The sequence below is a fragment of the Pseudorca crassidens genome, chromosome 14 (assembly GCF_039906515.1).
Source record: "Pseudorca crassidens isolate mPseCra1 chromosome 14, mPseCra1.hap1, whole genome shotgun sequence".
NCBI classification, from domain to species: Eukaryota; Metazoa; Chordata; class Mammalia; order Artiodactyla; family Delphinidae; genus Pseudorca; species Pseudorca crassidens.
Genome location: NC_090309.1, coordinates 69,506,128 through 69,524,110, shown reverse-complemented (window position 1 = coordinate 69,524,110; position 17,983 = coordinate 69,506,128). Strand labels below are relative to the sequence as shown.

Below are 17,983 nucleotides of genomic sequence, written 5' to 3'. Positions count from 1 at the left end.
TATTTGGTAATACTATTTTTATGTCTTTTAATAATCACCAAAGTGAACACATATACCTAGTTTAATAAGTCAAGTTGTATTATAAGGTTTATTAAAACAACAGCTAAACCCTCTCCTGGCTTGCCCTTCCTTACTCTGAGACCTGTTCTTTAGAGGCAAGAACTTTTTTGACTTCTTTAGATGTATCTTCTGATGTTCATATTCATATTTTAAATAATATATGAATCTTTCCAATTTTAGACATCTATTGACTTCATACTATGAAGAGAAAGATTTGGTGTTCGTACTAAGTCATTTTTTTTTCTTGGTTTACTTATTTGTTTTGGTGGAGCACATCCTTCAGTAGCTTTTTGACAGAGGACTCTTGGGGAGTGGATTTTTTGAGACTTTACATTCCAGAAATATGTTTATTTCTACCCTTACACTTCATATGATAGTTTAGTGGGATAAGGAGTGTTAGGTTGAAATTCACATTTTTTCAGTATTTTGAGGGTGATACTCTGTTGTCTAATGCAATTTGGCAAACTTTTTTTGTAAAGGGCCAGGTAGTAAATATTTTGGTTTTATGGGTCATACAGTCCCTTGTTGGAAAACTATTAAGCTCTCCTGTTGTAGTGAATAAGCAGTCGTAGACAATATGTAAACAAATGGGTGTGGCTGCGTTCCAACAGAATGGTACAAAAATAGGCGGTGGGAGGATGTGGCTCTCAGGCCATAGTTTGCCAGCTATCATCCTGAGCTTCCACTGCTGCTGTTTAGAAGTTTCAGAGTCATCCTTTCTTCTGTTTTTGTCCTTTTCCCTGTTTTTGGAAGCTTCTTTGGAAGCTTTAGCTTTTTTTCTCTTTTTTTTTATCATTTTCTTTCTTCTTTAGAGTTTATACCATTTTTATTTCTTACTAAAATTTTAGTGGAGTTTTGGGAGGAATTGTGGTTAAACAAAATGGATCATGTTTATCCAGAAATTCATTACTCTTCTGTTTAAAAATAATTCTTCCTTATGTGTTTATTTTTAGTTAAGCCTTATCATTGTATGTCAAGATCTGAGGAGAGTCCCATCAGTACTTTGGGTAGCATGAGATTCTGAACAGGAAGGTTAACCCATACACAGTGCACACTTTGGGCTTTGATTATATCCAGTCTGTCATTGCTTTAAATTTAGTTTTGGTTTTCCCAAATGATTTAGTTAATTTAAAAAAAAAAAAACAAGGAGAAAGAGCTATGTAGTTCATTCATTGAACGATATTATTGTGACATTAATGACACAGGTTTGAAAAATAATTTATGGTCTGCGCTCAAATATGTTTTGGTTTTCTATTTTTTACAGTCCTTCCTATATCCACACATACAACTTTTCACAGATATAATCATAATGTAATCAAACATACAACTCAATTTTTGTTCTCTTGATTTACTTTTCATATATTTCTATATTTCTACATAATCTTTATTGTTTTACTTATTAACAGTGATGTCATAGTTCATAAACATAGTGGATTCATTTATTCTATTGCCAAGTAATTGTTTTCTCCTACATATAGTATTGCAGTGATGATATACTCAGGTATGCAGTCTTTTCCTCCTATTTGGATTATTTTCTCGTAAATTAATTTCCAAAAGTATGATTGGGTTTTAATAGTAAACTAGAAATTGCTTTGGCTCTTGAAGTCTATCTTCTCCTTATAATATGCAAACGTAAGTTTGTAACCTTGTTCACACTTCTTAAGTATAAGTATTTCCTTATAATTAATGCCATAAAGTAAATTAGGTCAGAATTTTTGTCTTCAAGTAAGATTTTACAAATTTACATCCCACAGTATAAAATAATTTATTTCTTCAAACCCTTGGCAACACTGGATGTAATCATCATCAAGCTTGAGTGCGTGTGTGTGTGTGCATGTGTGTGTATTTGGCAAGGAAAATAATTTAGAGAAAAAAATAGAAAGCGAATCTGATAGGCGGGAGACAGAAGAGAGAAAACATTGTGGAGAAGTCAAAAGAGCTAGGAAAATCAGGAGGAAGGATTGTAGAATCTGATGGAGGAAAGAATTTTGAGATTAGCAGAAAAGTAGTATAGTTTGCACTTGTTAGCTATAAACAAAGAACTCACTTTTTGTAATCTTGAGCATTTCATCAAACCTATTTTAAAACAAGTTGTTTTAATGTATTGCATTTTAGTCATAATGTGTCTTTGTTAGATTAGGCGTAAACACTGAATGGTAGTGTATAATGTACATATTATGTCTTTATTTTTTCTTCTTAAATTTCTTAGCCAAATAATCTTGGTATTTATAGTCCATATTCACTATTTCTAATGTCTGTGCATATTTATATATACTGTACTTTTATGCCTGGATAAATTTCTTTTTTAATGGAATTTTATACTCCTAGCTGCAGCAAACAGGCAGCCCCCTCCCCCTGTCCCCACATACCTTCCCACACAACACACACTGTATTGTTTCTGTTGTCAGTTGTCAGAAGCTGAGGGCTAAGCCTCTTGGGAAATTATGTTTTATACTCAAAAAGATTTTTTATATCCCTACTATGTGTAAGGCACTATAGTTAGGTACATTGGGGGAATGCAGAGATGAGTATTGGATTTTGTCTTCTAAAGTCTGGAAGATAGATAAAACATGAACATAAAAAGCTATAATATGGGAAAAAATATGTTCTAAGGAGCTATAGATAAAGGGACATGAGGAATAGTTTTTGTCCTATATAGTGCACTGTTATTTGCCAGTACTTAGAAATAATTATAATTCTCTTTTCCCTGAGTTTCACTTAGTGCCTTGTTATGTTATGTGCTTCTTGAATTATTGTGTATGTTGTTAGTCTTGACAACTAGATTGTAAACTCTCTGAGGGGAAGTACTGAGTGAGACGTACTTTTTCTCTGTCTCTCACTACAGGGCACCTAGTGGACACTAAAAAAGAACTTAAAGATTTATATTACTGAATGGCTGTACTTGTCCTTTTATTTGAAGTGCTTTTAATTGCTTAACACTAAAATTCTGCATTCTCTCTTAGGTATTTTTGCACCCCTTTCAAAGATAAGTAAAGCAAAAGATCGAAGGAAGAATACAGCACACACTCCTCCTACAAAAGCTGTACCTCTCGTCAGGTCCCAGAAAATTGATGTAGCGCATGTAACGTCAAAAGTACATACTGGTAGGTCAAACCAGAAAGTTTGATATCTTGTTCGTGTTTTACTTTTATCTGTGGAATGCCTTATATTTAAATTGCTTCACACTTTTTGGTTAGCTGCCTGTGAAACCTGCATTTAATAAAACCTGCAGAGTTCTTGGTTTATGATTTTAATCCCTGAGAAGCGTTTTTCAGATTTGTTCCTTCCTTTTTTCCCCTTCTATTTCCATACTTTTATCACCCCCAATCTAACCTCAAAGCTAGACTTCTATACCTCTGATAAGTATTTATGCAACACAACTAGTTTTATGTTTCTCACCTATTCAAGAATTTTAGTGACTTTTTTAATCAGAAAAAGTCTCAACTTTTGAAACTGGCTGTCACAGACCTTTCTCTGATGGAGTCTCTTACTGCTTCGCAGCTGAGCTGTGGTTTGTCACGTCTCACTGTCTTTTGTGTACATGGTTCTCACTCTGCCCGTCATACTTTCCCTATCTCTCTGGGCAGTATTTGACTTCTGCCTGAGGTTTGAGTCATTCTTTACCTCCTTACTCACATCCTGTTTCTCCATGAAAACCTCCGCGATGACCCCGCTCACTTCGATCTCCTCGTTCTCTAATTTCGTATACACTCTAATCCGTACCAGCCTGTTGCTATTTGTTATCTTGGGTTTTGTCCTCTGATTGCTTTATTTGGGCAGATCTTCTATTCTGTTAGAAAAATCTTCAACTTTAAATGGACTGTGAGAGCATTTTGTACTTTCGTATTCACTGTAGCACATGGCACAGAATAGGTGCTTAATAAATACTTGCTAACTCATCAATGACTGAAGCAGAAAGGCACTCTACCACGACTAAAGGATTTTGTCTACAAATTTGGTTGGCCTTTCTGCTCTGTTCCACTGGCCTATTTGAATATCCCTGTGTTAGTACTGCACTTCATAATTACTATAGTTTTTTTTTTTTTCTTTTCTTTTTATTTTTTTTGCGGTACGCGGGCCTCTCACTGTTGTGGCCTCTCCCATTGCGGAGCACAGGCTCCGGACACACAGGCTCAGCGGCCATGGCTCATGGGCCCAGCCGCTCCATGGCATGTGAGATCTTCCCGGACCGGGGCACGAACCTGTGTCCCCCGCATCGGCAGGTGGACTCTCAATGACTGCGCCACCAGGGAAGCCCTATAGTTTTTTTAAAAAATAAATCTTGATATCTAGAGGAAAGCCTCCTATCTTTTTCTTGCACAGTGTCCTGTTTGGCCCTTATACATCAAACTTCCTTATAAATTTTAGAATAAGTTGTTAAGTTTCTTTAAAAAAACTGTGTTGAGAGAGGGATGGGGGGCTGGGTGAAATAGGTGAAGGGAATTAAGAGGCAGAAACTTGTAGTTAAGAAATAAGTCACGGGGATGTACCTACAGCATAGGGAACATGGTCGGTAATGTTGTAATAACTTTGTAGTGACAGAGGTAACTAGACTTATTGTGGTGATCAATTCATAATGTATATAAATGTCGAATCACTATGTTGTACACCTGAAGCTAGTATAATATTTATGTCAACTGCACTTCAATTAGAAAAATAAAAAGGAAAAATAAATAAATAAGGTGATAAATATATCTCTAGGGCAAGAAAATATTATTTTGCAAGTACAAACTGGAATTATATCTCAAAAAAGTACTTGTCACAAAATTAAAGCTTTTTTTGCTCCTTAATAGAAAGTTAACTTTTAGACAGATAAATTAACAAATTATGTTAATGTTATTTTTAGTGTCAAAAAATAAAAATATCCATTGAAGTTTTAGTTGGTGTTACATTTAAACCTTAAATCAGTTTGAGAACTGACATCTTTACAATATTCAGTCTTTTAATCGTAAGCTTGGGATATTGCTTTATTTAATTGGGTCCTTTAAAAATATCTCAATAAAATTTTATGATTTTCTCTACAGATATTTCGTACTTGTTTTGTTAGGTCTATTCCTAGGTACTTTAGACTTTTTGATGCTCTTGTAAGTGGTATCCTTTTAACTTGAAACCCAGAAGTACACAGCAGAGATGGAAAGAAAGCTCAAAGAGAAGCCCTCTATTTGTGGTCTGAGGAGCAGGAAAGGGGTCTCCTGCTACACAGAAAGTGGAGGAAGTCCCTGTTTTCTTTTGTGATTGCTCTTTTTTACGTCTTTGGTTCTTTCCCACCGCAGTCCCTAGGCAGTCCTGCATGTTGTAATAGCAGCAAGGGATGGCCACGCACCTAAAACCCCAAGGGAGGGGAACCCTTGTTTCTGGCCAGAGAAACTGTGGTCCCAAGAACAGGAATGGAATCCCCATTAGTTTTTCTTCTTTTTTCTTACTGCTTGGCCCCATAGGCAGAGTCAATCTCAAAAGGTTATATGACAGGGGCTTCCCTGGTGGCGCAGTGGTTAAGAATCCACCTGTCGATGCAGGAGACACGGGTTTGAGCCCTGGTTGGGGAAGATCCCACATGCCGCGGAGCAACTAAGCAACTAAGCCACAGCTACTGAGCCTGCATGCCACAACTACTGAAGCCCGTGTGCCTAGAGCCCGTGCTCCACAACAAGAGAAGCCACCACAGTGAGAAGCCTGCACACTGCAACCAAGCGTAGCCCCCGCTCGCTGCAACTAGAGAAAGCCCACGTGCACCAACAAAGACCCAACGAAGCCAAAAATAAAAATAAATAAAACAAACAAACAAGAAGGTTATATGACAGAGCAGGGAAATTAAAGCCTAGGCATTCTACCCAGAGTATCAGGAAGGGGTGCCTCTGGGAGCAGGAAAGTGTCAAGGAGACCGTGGTGAGGAAGGAGCTCAAGGAAGTGATCTCAGAATGGTGGGCTTACTGCCAGGTTGTGTGTGCATGCGTCTGACCACGGGCTTCGGTCTCCTGCACAGACCACTGCCCAGGTCTCAGACTGACTACTGGGTGGCTCAGCACACGAGACAGATCCCAAATAGGCTTTGGCAACTGAACTGACGTTGGAGCCACAGTCACAGAAGATGGGTAGGAACTGCCAGCCTGAAACTAACCGCCTGCTGACTGTCGAATGCCTGCTAAAACAGAACAGAGCAAAACAGTCAGCACTCTCCATGGAATTTAAGCAAGACCCAAAGTCCTGTAAAATAATGTTCATACTGTACAGGATACAGTCCAAGATTGCTCCAGATATGAAAAGCCAGGAAAATCTCACCAACTCTCAAGGAAAAGGACGATCAAAAGATGCCAACCCTGAGATTATACAGACGTTTATCAGATAAAGATTTTAAAGAATATATTATAAGCCTCTAAGAATTAAGGGTGAACCCTCTTGAGACAAATGGAAAATTTCAGCAGAGACATGAAGGTATAAAAAAAGAACCAATAATTCATATACACACGCACACACACACACGAGTACAAGTAAAACTGAGGTAATCTAAGATTGGTGGATTGTAGCAATGTCGGTATCCTGGTTGTGCTTTTATGCTATAGTTTTGTAAAATGTCACCTTTGGGGAAAACGGTAAAGTGTACAAGAGATCTCCCGATACTGTTTTTTACAACTGCATATGAATTTCCAGTTATCTCAAAATTTTCAAATAAAAGGAAAGACTCAAACGGATATTTAGGACTGAAAAATATAACTGAAAATAAGAAATTACTCTGTGAGTTGACTTCACAAAGTCTCTCTCCCCCACCCCCAACCCAGTTTCTGCTGTTGTGGTTCTGGCCCTCACTGCTGGCCTCTGCTTCCAGTCTCTCCTCCTCTGGTTCCTTCTAAACTTTGCTCTCGGGGTAATGTTATTCACCTGTGACTGTTCATGCCAGTCCTCCTTTCCAAAGCCCATCAGAGGCTCATTCCTTACTGAAGAGCTCCAGTTCCTTTGCCAGCACCGTTACTCTCTAAGATTTTATTGTGGCCCATCTATCCAGGTTACTTCTCCTGTGTCCCCCTAAAATCCATTTTATTCCAGCCAAGCTACTCATCCTTCTCTGACCCTGTCTTTCTTTAAGTTTTTTTTTTTCTTTTTGTCCATCCGTAATGGCAACCTTCAGTTCTTTCTGATCATACCTCCAGTATTCACTGGAAGAAATCTGACGTATCTCTCAAGACCCATATTGGAATGTGATCTTCTTGATGAGGCATTAATTTATCTTTATAACCATGATTATTGTCTCCTCCTTCTATGCTAGGGCTTATATCAAACATGTCCTCATATTATGGTTATTCATGTCTTTCTGCCACACCAAATTGAAAAGGTCTTCCTTTAGGGCTGGGACCATGGCTTGTTTTGTTTGCGACGCTCAGAGTGCCAAGCTCATTTCTTCACCCAGAACGCTTTGTAAGTGAGTAGAATTGGAATGGATGCTTGATGGAATTCGAAACTGGGTGGAGTCCATTAGGTTTCTTATTTACATAGTTTGGTTCTGTAGAATTGAAACAGAAGTCTGAATATTAAGTAGAGTATTATTCATGAGCTCTCTTTTAAAATCAGTGTTTTGGGGGAGTTGGGTGTAGTGAGAGTTGGGTAGTCATTCAGAGAGTAGAGGGTTTCTTACTATCTGACTCTGACTTAAATGAATAATTGCTATAATGATTTGCAGAAATTTTTACCGCAAATTTACTGTCTAAATAGACAGTCTGCTACAATGAATTTGCCTGCACACACCAGTGAAATCATGAGTTGTTTGCAGGTCTTAGTAAGTGTGCAGCCGTCATAGCTGTATCAGGTTTGCTTTACACGCTAGCACTGTGCAGACACACTAAGGAGTGCCTTAAGTATCAGACACTTAGATAGCTGTGTTTTAAATGCTTTATATTATTTAGAATTCCTTAGTGGATTTTTAATTAGGTGGAAAAGATACTTTAGTGATATTTGGGGAAATTGATTGGGGTTTTCAGATGGGCTTAGGAATACATTCTTTTCTTTCCCCTTTAAATAATGAAACATTGGCCCCTGCCGTCTGTGAATTTATCATCCAGCGTGTTCTCAGAAGAGGATAAGATTTAGATAATGACGGAGGTCTGTACTTTAAAAAGCAAATACAGGGCTTCCGTGGTGGCGCAGTGGTTAAGAATCCACCTGCCAATGCAGGGGACACGGGTTCGAGCCCTGGTCCAGGAAGATCCCACATGCCGCGGAGCAAATAAGACCGTGCACCACAACTACTGAGCTCATGTAAACCACAACTACTGAAACCGGTGCGCCTAGAACCCATGCTCCGCAACGTGAGAAGCCCGCGCGCTGCATAGAAGGGTAGCCCCCGCTTGCCACAACTAGAGAAAGCCTGCGCGCAGCAACAAAGACCCAGTGCAGCCCCAAATAAATAAATAAATAAAAATTTTTAAAAAAGGCAAATACATATTTTTGTTTAATGTTAAACAAAATTCATTCTTGCTGAAAGTGTTTTGTTTGTGTTCTAGGATTAATGACATCAAAAAAAGATAGTGCTTCAGAATCAACACTTTCATTGCCTCCTGGTGAAGAATTGAAAACTGGACCAGAGAAAGATGGTAATATAATTTATAACTTCTATTTTCAAAATTTAATTTACTGATTGAACTTTAAAATAATATAGTGATGTAGCTTATATGAGGCTAAAGTTTAAAGTTTGTAAGGGAAGAATCATTACAGTAAAAATTTATCCTTAAAAATCCCCTAAGCAGCTGATAATAAAGTGTATGTATATATATGTATATGTATATACACACACACACACACATTTTTTTTGTATAAAATCCTGTATTGTGATTCTTATGTACACTTAAATTAGAGAATTACTGGACTAGATTAAGAGAATAAAAGGAAATTCCATAGTGTAGATGTCTTGATAACAGCATTTAAAGTTGCCTTTAGCTGTCAAATCATTGGGTGAATAGAGCACAAATAGAAAATTCAAAAGTATTCCTGCTTGCCTTCAGGTTAACTCAGAACATTTTAATATTAAGCTTTTGTTACCTTAAAAACACAGTAGTGTGTTTTTTATATAAATAAGATGTGATTCTACTAACTCATCTTAAGTGAGAAGTGAGAGACAGTGGTGGTTAGGATAGGTAGTTGGTCTAATTAGTGACGTGACAGCGCTCCCCTGTATGAGATTGCCGTCATATAGTGTGGGTCCTTTGCATCCTTAAAACTGCTTGGGCTGTAAAATCTTGTATGTATGAACTACAGTCTATTTTGATGAAATCAGGCGTTTAATTCAACATTAGTTAATCCACAACTGAGGAAGCTAAGTGGAGAGTTTCAGAAGGATTTACCTGGAAAAGCATCTCATTGGTTCACTTCTTATTTCCCACCCTCTGATGTGTTCTTTTCCTGTACCGTTTTAGTTACCCTGCTTGCATCCGTCAGCAGCTCCTCCTCTACATCTTCTTTGGAGCACAAGCAGAGTCACTCCAAGACACTGAATGCAAGTGGCAATAACAAGAAGACAATGAGCAAAAGCCCTTCTGTCTCATCTAGAGCCAGTGCCGGTATCTATGGCTTTTTCAACCAGGCTTTCTTGGTGTTTTTTATCTTGGTTTGTTTGTAAGTAGATTTGCTTTTTTTAAATGTGTAGAAGGAACCCTTGACTTCAGTCAGGTTGAACTACTTGTTCCTCCCCTGTCTCCCCCCAGCCCCCCACCTCCCTCCCCTTCGTCAGCACACTCTGGATCTCTGTGCCTTTCCCTCGTGCTCCTACCATTTTTCCTTGTCTGGATTGACTTCTTCTCTTCCTCATGTATCTATGGACTCTAGCCCCTGTAAGGTTCGTATTAGAACTTTATGATAGATCTTCAGATACTTGGAAACTATACGGTCTGTTCTCTTTCTTTACTTATCTCTTTTCTAATCTAAACCTAATAATAATAACTAACATGTCAATACATGTTATTTACTATTTCAGGTACTATTAAAGGAATTTTACATACCTTATTTCATTTAATTCTCAAAATAAACCTATAGAGTAGGTACTATTATGATCATCTTCAATTTATGAATGAGGAAACAGAGGCTTAGGGAGGTTAGGCATCGGTGCACAGTGGCAGTTTCTAAGTGCACACCTCGGCTTCACCCGCAGGTCTATCTGATGCTTCGCTGCTACCAGAGTCCGCCTCTGTCTCAAGTACCTTCAGCTCTTCTTCATGCTGTAGGGTCCCCAGACCCTTCCCAGCCTGCTGGTAGAGAGCTGAACCACTGCCTCTCGGTACAAGTCCAGTCTGAGGCTACTCACGCAGTTTTGGTGACCACACTATGTCATTGGCTCAAACAGAGCCTTATGCCAAGTCTCTTCGTTTTGTGGCTTGACATAGGACTTTACATTTATTTTCATTTAATTTAATGTTTGAATTTTTATCCCTCTCAATTTTGTTTTTTACATCTTGTGTATAGCTTTTTCACACACTTTTGTGTTATCTTCTTATTTAAAAAGCATGCTTTCTCTATTTTTAGCCAAGTCATTGTTTAAAACTGTGTAGGAGAGGTTGACAGTGATTACCTTTTTAACTTGCTGTGAAGCCTGCATGATCCCATTCAGTCCACATTTCTTCAGTTATGTGTAAGGATATATAAAACACGTTTTCTTGTTGAAATCAACATATATATTGAATTTACTGCAGTTCAGTTATTTACCTGCATAGAAAGAAAATGAAGCCACTTTGGCAAAACTTATTTTTTATTTATTTTTTAAAAATTGTTTTATTTATTTATTTTTGGCTGTGTTGCGTCTTCGTTGCTGCGCACGGGCTTTCTCTAGTTGGGGCGAGCGGGGGCTGCTCTTCATTGTGGTGTGCGGGCTTCTCATTGCGGTGGCTTCTTGTTGCAGAGCATGGGCTCTAGGCGTGGGGACTTCAGTAGTTGTGGTGCACGGGCTCAGTAGTTGTGGCTCACAGGCTTAGTAGCTGTGGCACACGGGCTTAGCTGCTCTGCGACTTGTGGGATCCTCCCCGACCGGGGCTCGAACCCGTGTCCCCTGCATTGGCAGACGGACTCTTAACCACTGCGCCACCAGGGAAGCCCATAACTTATTTTTAATGAGCCTCATAGTAATTACTAGATTCTTTTTCTAATACTTTTAATACTTGAACCAATATTTTATTGTAGAAAATGTTCATGACAGGATTTCTTTTTCTCTTTAAGATACTTTATTATATGGGGGAAAAAACCCCAAACACTCAGTAGTAACACTGATGTAATAAAGTTAAAAGTTGAGGCCCTAAAAGTGGAGAACCTGGAAACTTTGCTTGAATATTTATTTTCTGAATAGGTTCCTCTTCCCTTGAAACCAGTTTCTCTTTAATGCTGTGAGGAACAGAGGTGAAAAGATGCAGTGATGTAGCGATCCCGTTTGTCCTCATTTATTTACATTTTAAGGCCCTCTTCATTTGGAATTTGGGCTTTTGACATTGACTTGATTTTAAAATTTATGTGTGGGTATGGAATTATCTTTTTTACCCTTTATATAAGGGTATAGTTCTAGTGTGCCTACATACTTAACCTTTTTTTCTTTTTATAAATTTGAGGGATTTGTGGACCTAAATAATAGTAGAGATGAAGAGAGTTATCAATTAGAGTGAGAAGGAGGTCCTTTTAAAAGGGGAGGGAGGTGTGTGAGAGAAAGTTCCGAACCCCAGAGATGTTTTCTTAAGAAAGTATTGCTAGAGTGAGGGGATATTCCGCTTTCTCTGTCCGTTTGCATTTGGGGTAGATGTGGACCGCAGAGGGTGGACATTTAGGGGAAGCTAAGGACAGAGGATTAAGGAGAAAGAGGAGCAGAGAGAAGAGATTGGGGGATGGGAGAGGTTGGGGAGGACGTCTGTGAGCTCAGCCCCACTGTAGTCCACGTTGAACTCTGTCCTTGGTCCCTTGTCTGCAGGCAGCGTGGGGACAGACGTGAGAGTTTCTGGTCACAGGGTCAGGGTTTTAAGTCAGGTGTGCCACTGACTCCTATGAACACCATGTCTTCATTAATTCCTGAGTTTGTTTCTTACCTATGATTATAATTCTCATGAAAAGCGCTTTGTAAACCATGAAGTGCTTGGGAAATGTTAGTTATTTTGAGGGCCAAGGACTTTTTAATGTACACTTGATCCAGACCTTCCTTCTCCCTGAGTTTGTGTTCCTCATTTGTTACCATGTGTTTAGTTTCTCCCTGTTAACAGTCTGACTTACCCTGTATCCCGCACCCTCATGCAGGGTTCCCTAGGCCTTCTCAGATGACAGCCACTCAAATCTGTTCATGGACTGATGGGAGAAGCCTCAGGGGCCCACCTCTTCTCTGTTACAATTGAACAGCTTTCAAGACAGTGTTTCTCCAGGACTTCTGATGCTCAGTAGCGGGAGTTGCAGGCTTTAGGTTTGAATCGAGGTCTGGGCAGGGAGTGCTTTTGTTTCTAATAAGGAAATCAATTTGGGGTAATTGGAATCTTACAGCAATTTCACTTTTAAATTACATTTATGTATGTATCATTTACACTGAGTCCCACTGAACTACTCTGATTCTAGCATTTTACTAGAATAGGGATGGGTGGACTATAGCCCATGGGGCAAATCCAACCTACCACCTATTTTTGTAAATAAAGTTGTATTGGAACATGTTGTGCCCACTTTGTCTGTCTGCTTTTGTGCTATGACCGCAGAGTTGAGTAGTTGTGCAGAGTAGTATGGCTTGTAAAGCCTAAAATATTTACTATGCAGCCCTTTAGTCAGAACAGGTGTGCTGACCTCTGTTCTAGTAGAGCGTGCCACCAGGAAGTCAGATAAAGCTGGTACTTCACCAGGAGTCAAGTGTAAGCTCCTGTGGCAATGATTGTCTCAGGAAACCCTTCAAATTTCTTTTGAGTAGCGTCACTTCACACGTGAGAAACACAGCTTAGATGCTGTGTATAAGGAAAGGCAGCATATGTTGACATCTCCAACTAACTAGACTGGTTAGAATAAATAGTAGTTTTTTGGCTTATGTGCTTTTTGAGTTTCCCTTTGTTTTTTCTCTTTTCCTGCCCCATCCCCTTCCCCAACCAACCCCAAAACAGGTTTGAATTCCTCAGCAACATCTGTAGCAAGTAATGCACGCTGCGAAGGAGAACTCCGCCTTGGAGACAGGGTGTTGGTGGTAGGCCAGAGAATTGGTACCATTAAGTTCTTTGGGACAACAAACTTCGCTCCAGGTAACTCATCTGTATAGTCTTTGCTCAACTGGAATTCTTTAGATAACAAAAGGTTCAAAATTTTACATGTAAATAAAACTTATAGAGAATTCTTGATTCATAGTTCTTGTGGGTGGTGGCTGTGGCACAGAAAATGGAAAACATTGATTCAGATGCAGACTGTTTTTACTCAGGTTGATTGTTACTAATGAATTTTTCTTGCCATTTGTGTTTTAAATTGTCTACAGTTAAAGTTAGTTGTTACTCTCCAGTTTTACTCTCACTGATTGCCAAGTGTGCTAAATAACAGAGAAAACATTTTCGGATTAGATTTGTGCTAAGCATAATCTTGAAAATGAGTGGATAGTGCGTTTACTGATACAGCTTTTAACAGAGTGGCTTGGAGAGAAAAGCAAACAAAGCGGTTCAAAGGAAAATGAAAAACGTTTGCGCACTGTGGGATCTTAAAAATGCATGTTTGTGCGTTTATATACTCACTCCAGTCTAGACTTAACATTGTGTTTCCAAAAGTAAAGATTATCTTTCTTTTATATTTTCAGTAATTTCTGATTGTAATTTCAAACAGAAGCCGGTTGAATAAAACCATGTTTGTATTTTTAAATAGCAATATGCTGTTTTGACACATGGTGGCATTGCAGCGTTTTAGGAAATGGTTACCTAGAACACTGATGTTTTAAAAAAAGTTTGTAGCCTTCTGTCAAGAACTCTGAAGGATCTGAGATTTTACCCTGTTTGCAAGTTAACAAGTTGGATTGCCATGGTTTCATAGATGCTGGCAGAAGATGGTAGGCTGCTGGGTCAGCGATAGAGGACCTCAGTGCTCTCTGCAATAGTGGTAGCCAAAGTGGCAGCATTCTCTTCTGTTTCCTGAGCCCCAGTTCCCAGGGGGTGAGATAGGGAGGGCCAGGTGACACCTGTACACCCAGTGGTTTATGCTATAGGAGAGGAGCCCCGAGCTTAAGGAATCTGAACCTTTGTACTAGATAATAAGCATTCCTGTCTTTTGTGCCGGGGGAGACTCTGTCTCCATCCCCCAAGGCCATCTTCTCTACAAACATCCATGAAAAGACGGTCAGTGCCTCTGTCCATAAGGCCTGTAGAAACATGGAGAATTGTCTCCCAACACATTCTTGTTTCATTAGTACCATTTTTAATTGCAGTCCAACTTCTAATGGATTGGAGATGGGCTATATGTTTTATAATTCATGTCTCTCTTAGGGCACCAGCTAGTAATTGAGATTAGTTAGAATGTTCTTAATATGGTTCTCAAATAAAAACCTAGGAATCCCAAATGTAGGTTATTTTTCCACAATCACTATGTCTTCTGAGCTTCCTTTCTCTGGTTTTATTAAACAAGGCTCGAACGGTTTGTTTTGTTTGGAAGCAGTTGTTGTAGGTTGAATTTTAATTTTTAAACTCCTAGTGTAGAGCATTTAGAAATTTGAGAAGTAATAAACAAATATAAAAGTTTGAAATTTTTCATTAAGCTCCTTCTGCTCTTTCAGAAAGAAGTAGCGTGTATTCCTTGTGGCATCAAAATTTAGATCAGTCAGTTCTATAGGACAGTGGTAATATCTAGGCTTTTTATAGATGATAAGATCTAGACCTGACAGAGGGCATGTTTACCCCTTCAGCATGTTTAGCAGTGCCACCTCGGAAAGAAAGTATCCAGACAGTAGGCAGTCACTATTGTTAACACTTGCCATAATGCCTTCCTGCTGTGTGCTACACACTTTCAGGAGTTACATGGTAAACATGTAGCAGTGATATGGTGTATTAAAATGGGAAAATGCAAAAATTATATAGGAAAGCATCAAAGGCAGAAGGAAGTAAAACTTGGAAAATTATAACCGTGGCACTCAGAAATAACGATGGCAACCAGAGTAACCCAGTTAGCGGCATTCAGAAATGCGATGACTGAGCATTAGTATGGCTGAGCAGTGGGTTTGTATACCTTACTCTGTACCTGGGCAGGGTAGGACTGTTTAGGTATAAAAGACAATTACACGCATTACGTTAGTCTTTTCAACTCAAACTCCAATATCGGGAATGGACTCAGGTATCATCTTTTTGAACGTAAGAGGAAAAAAATTAAGAACTTCTAGATTGTCATTTTAGAGGTTATACAATTGACTCTTTGAACTATTAATCTGAAGGGAACAATATTTTTGTATTTTGTCAATTGTCGTAAGTTTCTCAATATCTGTATCCTTATTTTTTTATTTGTTACTGATTCTAAGAGACCACATACAATTACTATTGTATTCTACTTTTAAATACAAAAATGAGTGGACTGTCAGGTACTTTTAACTGAACTGGAGGTACCCTCATCCAGAGCCATTACTCTAGGAGTATATGTCCATTTATCTAATATTTGCCACACTAAAAGCAACCTCACTATTTTAATTTTATGCTCGCTAGAAAAGGAAATCCTATTACTCTCCTCAGAGTGGGCCCTTTTAAATACTTAAAAGCCTTTTAGAAAATTATTCCTATTAACTCAACCTAAATCTTTTCATTTAGGTTAAAAATGATATTTTTTTCCTTCCTGGGTAGGGAAAAAGTGAAAGAAAAAGAAGAGTCACCATGAAGTCTAGTCATATTTTCCATATTATTTTTGTCCCCCTTTAATTATTTCAGAACTGTTTGTGGTATTCTAATACTGGAAGAGTAAAATGAAAAGATTGCATATTCATTTTATGATTTATACATCTCGGTATCATGCTACACTGCTCTCAAGTTAAACAGACCATGCTACCGAGTTAAGGACAGTTTCTTATTGTAGCTTTTAGATATGTTTTGCTCATACACTACTGGTATAATAGCTAATCCTTGCCAAATTTGTGTGTGTACATTTTATCTTTCTCCCCTCATGTACAACTCTGCAATTATGCTTGTAAAATGTTTTTCTAGTTGAAAATTTTTCAAATTTTGTTTTATAATTTTATCATGTGAAAGCTTAATGGTCATGAGGATTTTGGTCATTTGTGAAAATGTTAAACCATCTAGACTTTGGGTTTGTATAATAGCATAACAATTTTGGATAAAGTGCAGATGCTTTTAAAATCCCATGTTCTTGTTCTAGGATATTGGTACGGGATAGAGCTTGATAAACCCCATGGCAAGAATGATGGTTCAGTTGGAGGTGTGCAGTATTTTAGTTGTTCCCCAAGATATGGAATATTTGCTCCCCCATCCAGGGTACAAAGGTGAGAAACAATGAAATTTACACTATTCACAAGAACTTTTTGTAATGTGCAGTGGGTTATAGTTAGAGTCCCTAATTTTATATTAAAGACATGCCCTGACTGTAGCCCATGTCTTCTTTCAAGGGGTTAACCAACCACCTTCTTCAGAGGGAAGGCGCATGGAAAGCTAAATTTGCTTTGCTGAGGATTTGCAGTTTTAAAAACCTCCTTTATTCCTCATTTGCAAACCCTGTGAGTATGTGTAGGCTAGTAGGAGTGGTGTTTGCCGCTCTGAACAGTGAGAGCAGCAAGCTTAATCTGTCATGCAAACAAAAGTAAAAATGCTCTCTGATTGCCTCAGTCACATCCTAACTACATTAAATTTCCTGCCAGCAGGCACCCCATTCATTCTCCTACAAACCTAATGGAACCAAAATGGCTTTTTCCTCTGATTTCCTTAGTTTTCAAAAATAGATAAGCAGTAGATCTTTGGGGGAAGTGAAGCTTCAAGGATTTATATATAATATACCTCCCCGGTGTTTCTTCTTAAGATAGTACGCTTTTGTACCAGCTCACTCTGGGTTTTTTAAAAAAAGTTGAGCAGAAGTGAGTCCTCATGAAATTCCAGGTACTATTGTGTGAAATGACTTAATGTGCTGAAAGAAGTTGGCTGGGTATGCTTTTCAGTGGATGGGAAATGGGATACTCATCTTTAAATAGGAAATAACATGTGTGGTATAGTCACATTCATGAGAATAGATCTATGATCTCAACCTCGGAGTCCCATCTTGTTCCCTTCCAGCTAGACTGTGTGACTGCCTCCTGGCAGATTTAACAGGTTTTATATCCATTTTCTTTCTCACTTTGTTTTTCTTATTGAATAATTACATGTAATTTTTGTATTCTTTTCCTTCTTCTATGATGTACTTAGTATAATTCTTTTCTTATTATTTATGATTTTATAACATTTAACGTATAATGCTTTTCAGTTTACAAAGTACCTTCAATTAAATGTTGTTTCATTTGATCCTAATAAGTATTTGGTCAGGTGAGCTGGAAAAGAATAACTACAGTTGGTCCCTGACTTACAATGGTTCAGCTTACGATTTTTTGACTTTATGGTGGGGCAAAAGTGATAAGAATTCAGTAGAAACTGTATTTCACATTTTGAATTTTGATCATTCCCTGAGCTAGCGATGTGCAGTACAATATTCCCTCGAGATGGCTGCGCAGGGCAGCAGCAGCTCCCAGTCAGCCACGTGGTCGCAAGGTGAACAACCAATACATTTACGACCCTTCTGTACCAATACAAGCATTCTGTTTTTCACTTGAAGTACAGCATTCAATAAATTATATGAGACATTCAACACTTTATTGTAAAATAGGCTTTGTGTTAGATGACTTTGCCCAACTGTAGACGCATGAAAGTGTTCTGAGCACATTTAAGGTAGGCGAGGCTAAGTGATGATGTTCAGTAGATTAGGTGTATTAAATGCATTTTCAACTTAAGATGGGTTT

General features: G+C 38.4%; 1 protein-coding gene across 5 annotated transcripts in view; it reads left to right on the top strand.

The window, feature by feature from the left end:
• CLIP4 (CAP-Gly domain containing linker protein family member 4) overlaps positions 1-17,983 on the top strand; it is an 81,599-nt gene that overhangs the window by 25,374 nt on the left and 38,242 nt on the right. For 4 of the 5 annotated variants that reach the window (XM_067703349.1, XM_067703350.1, XM_067703351.1 and 1 more), the window contains exons 9-14: positions 3,024-3,164; positions 7,400-7,474; positions 8,553-8,642; positions 9,462-9,605; positions 13,143-13,277; positions 16,363-16,486. In XM_067703349.1, the coding sequence (XP_067559450.1) occupies positions 3,024-3,164; positions 7,400-7,474; positions 8,553-8,642; positions 9,462-9,605; positions 13,143-13,277; positions 16,363-16,486 (709 nt within the window). The remainder of the gene's footprint in view (positions 1-3,023; positions 3,165-7,399; positions 7,475-8,552; positions 8,643-9,461; positions 9,606-13,142; positions 13,278-16,362; positions 16,487-17,983) is intronic. The other variant, XM_067703352.1, reaches the window with a different exon arrangement.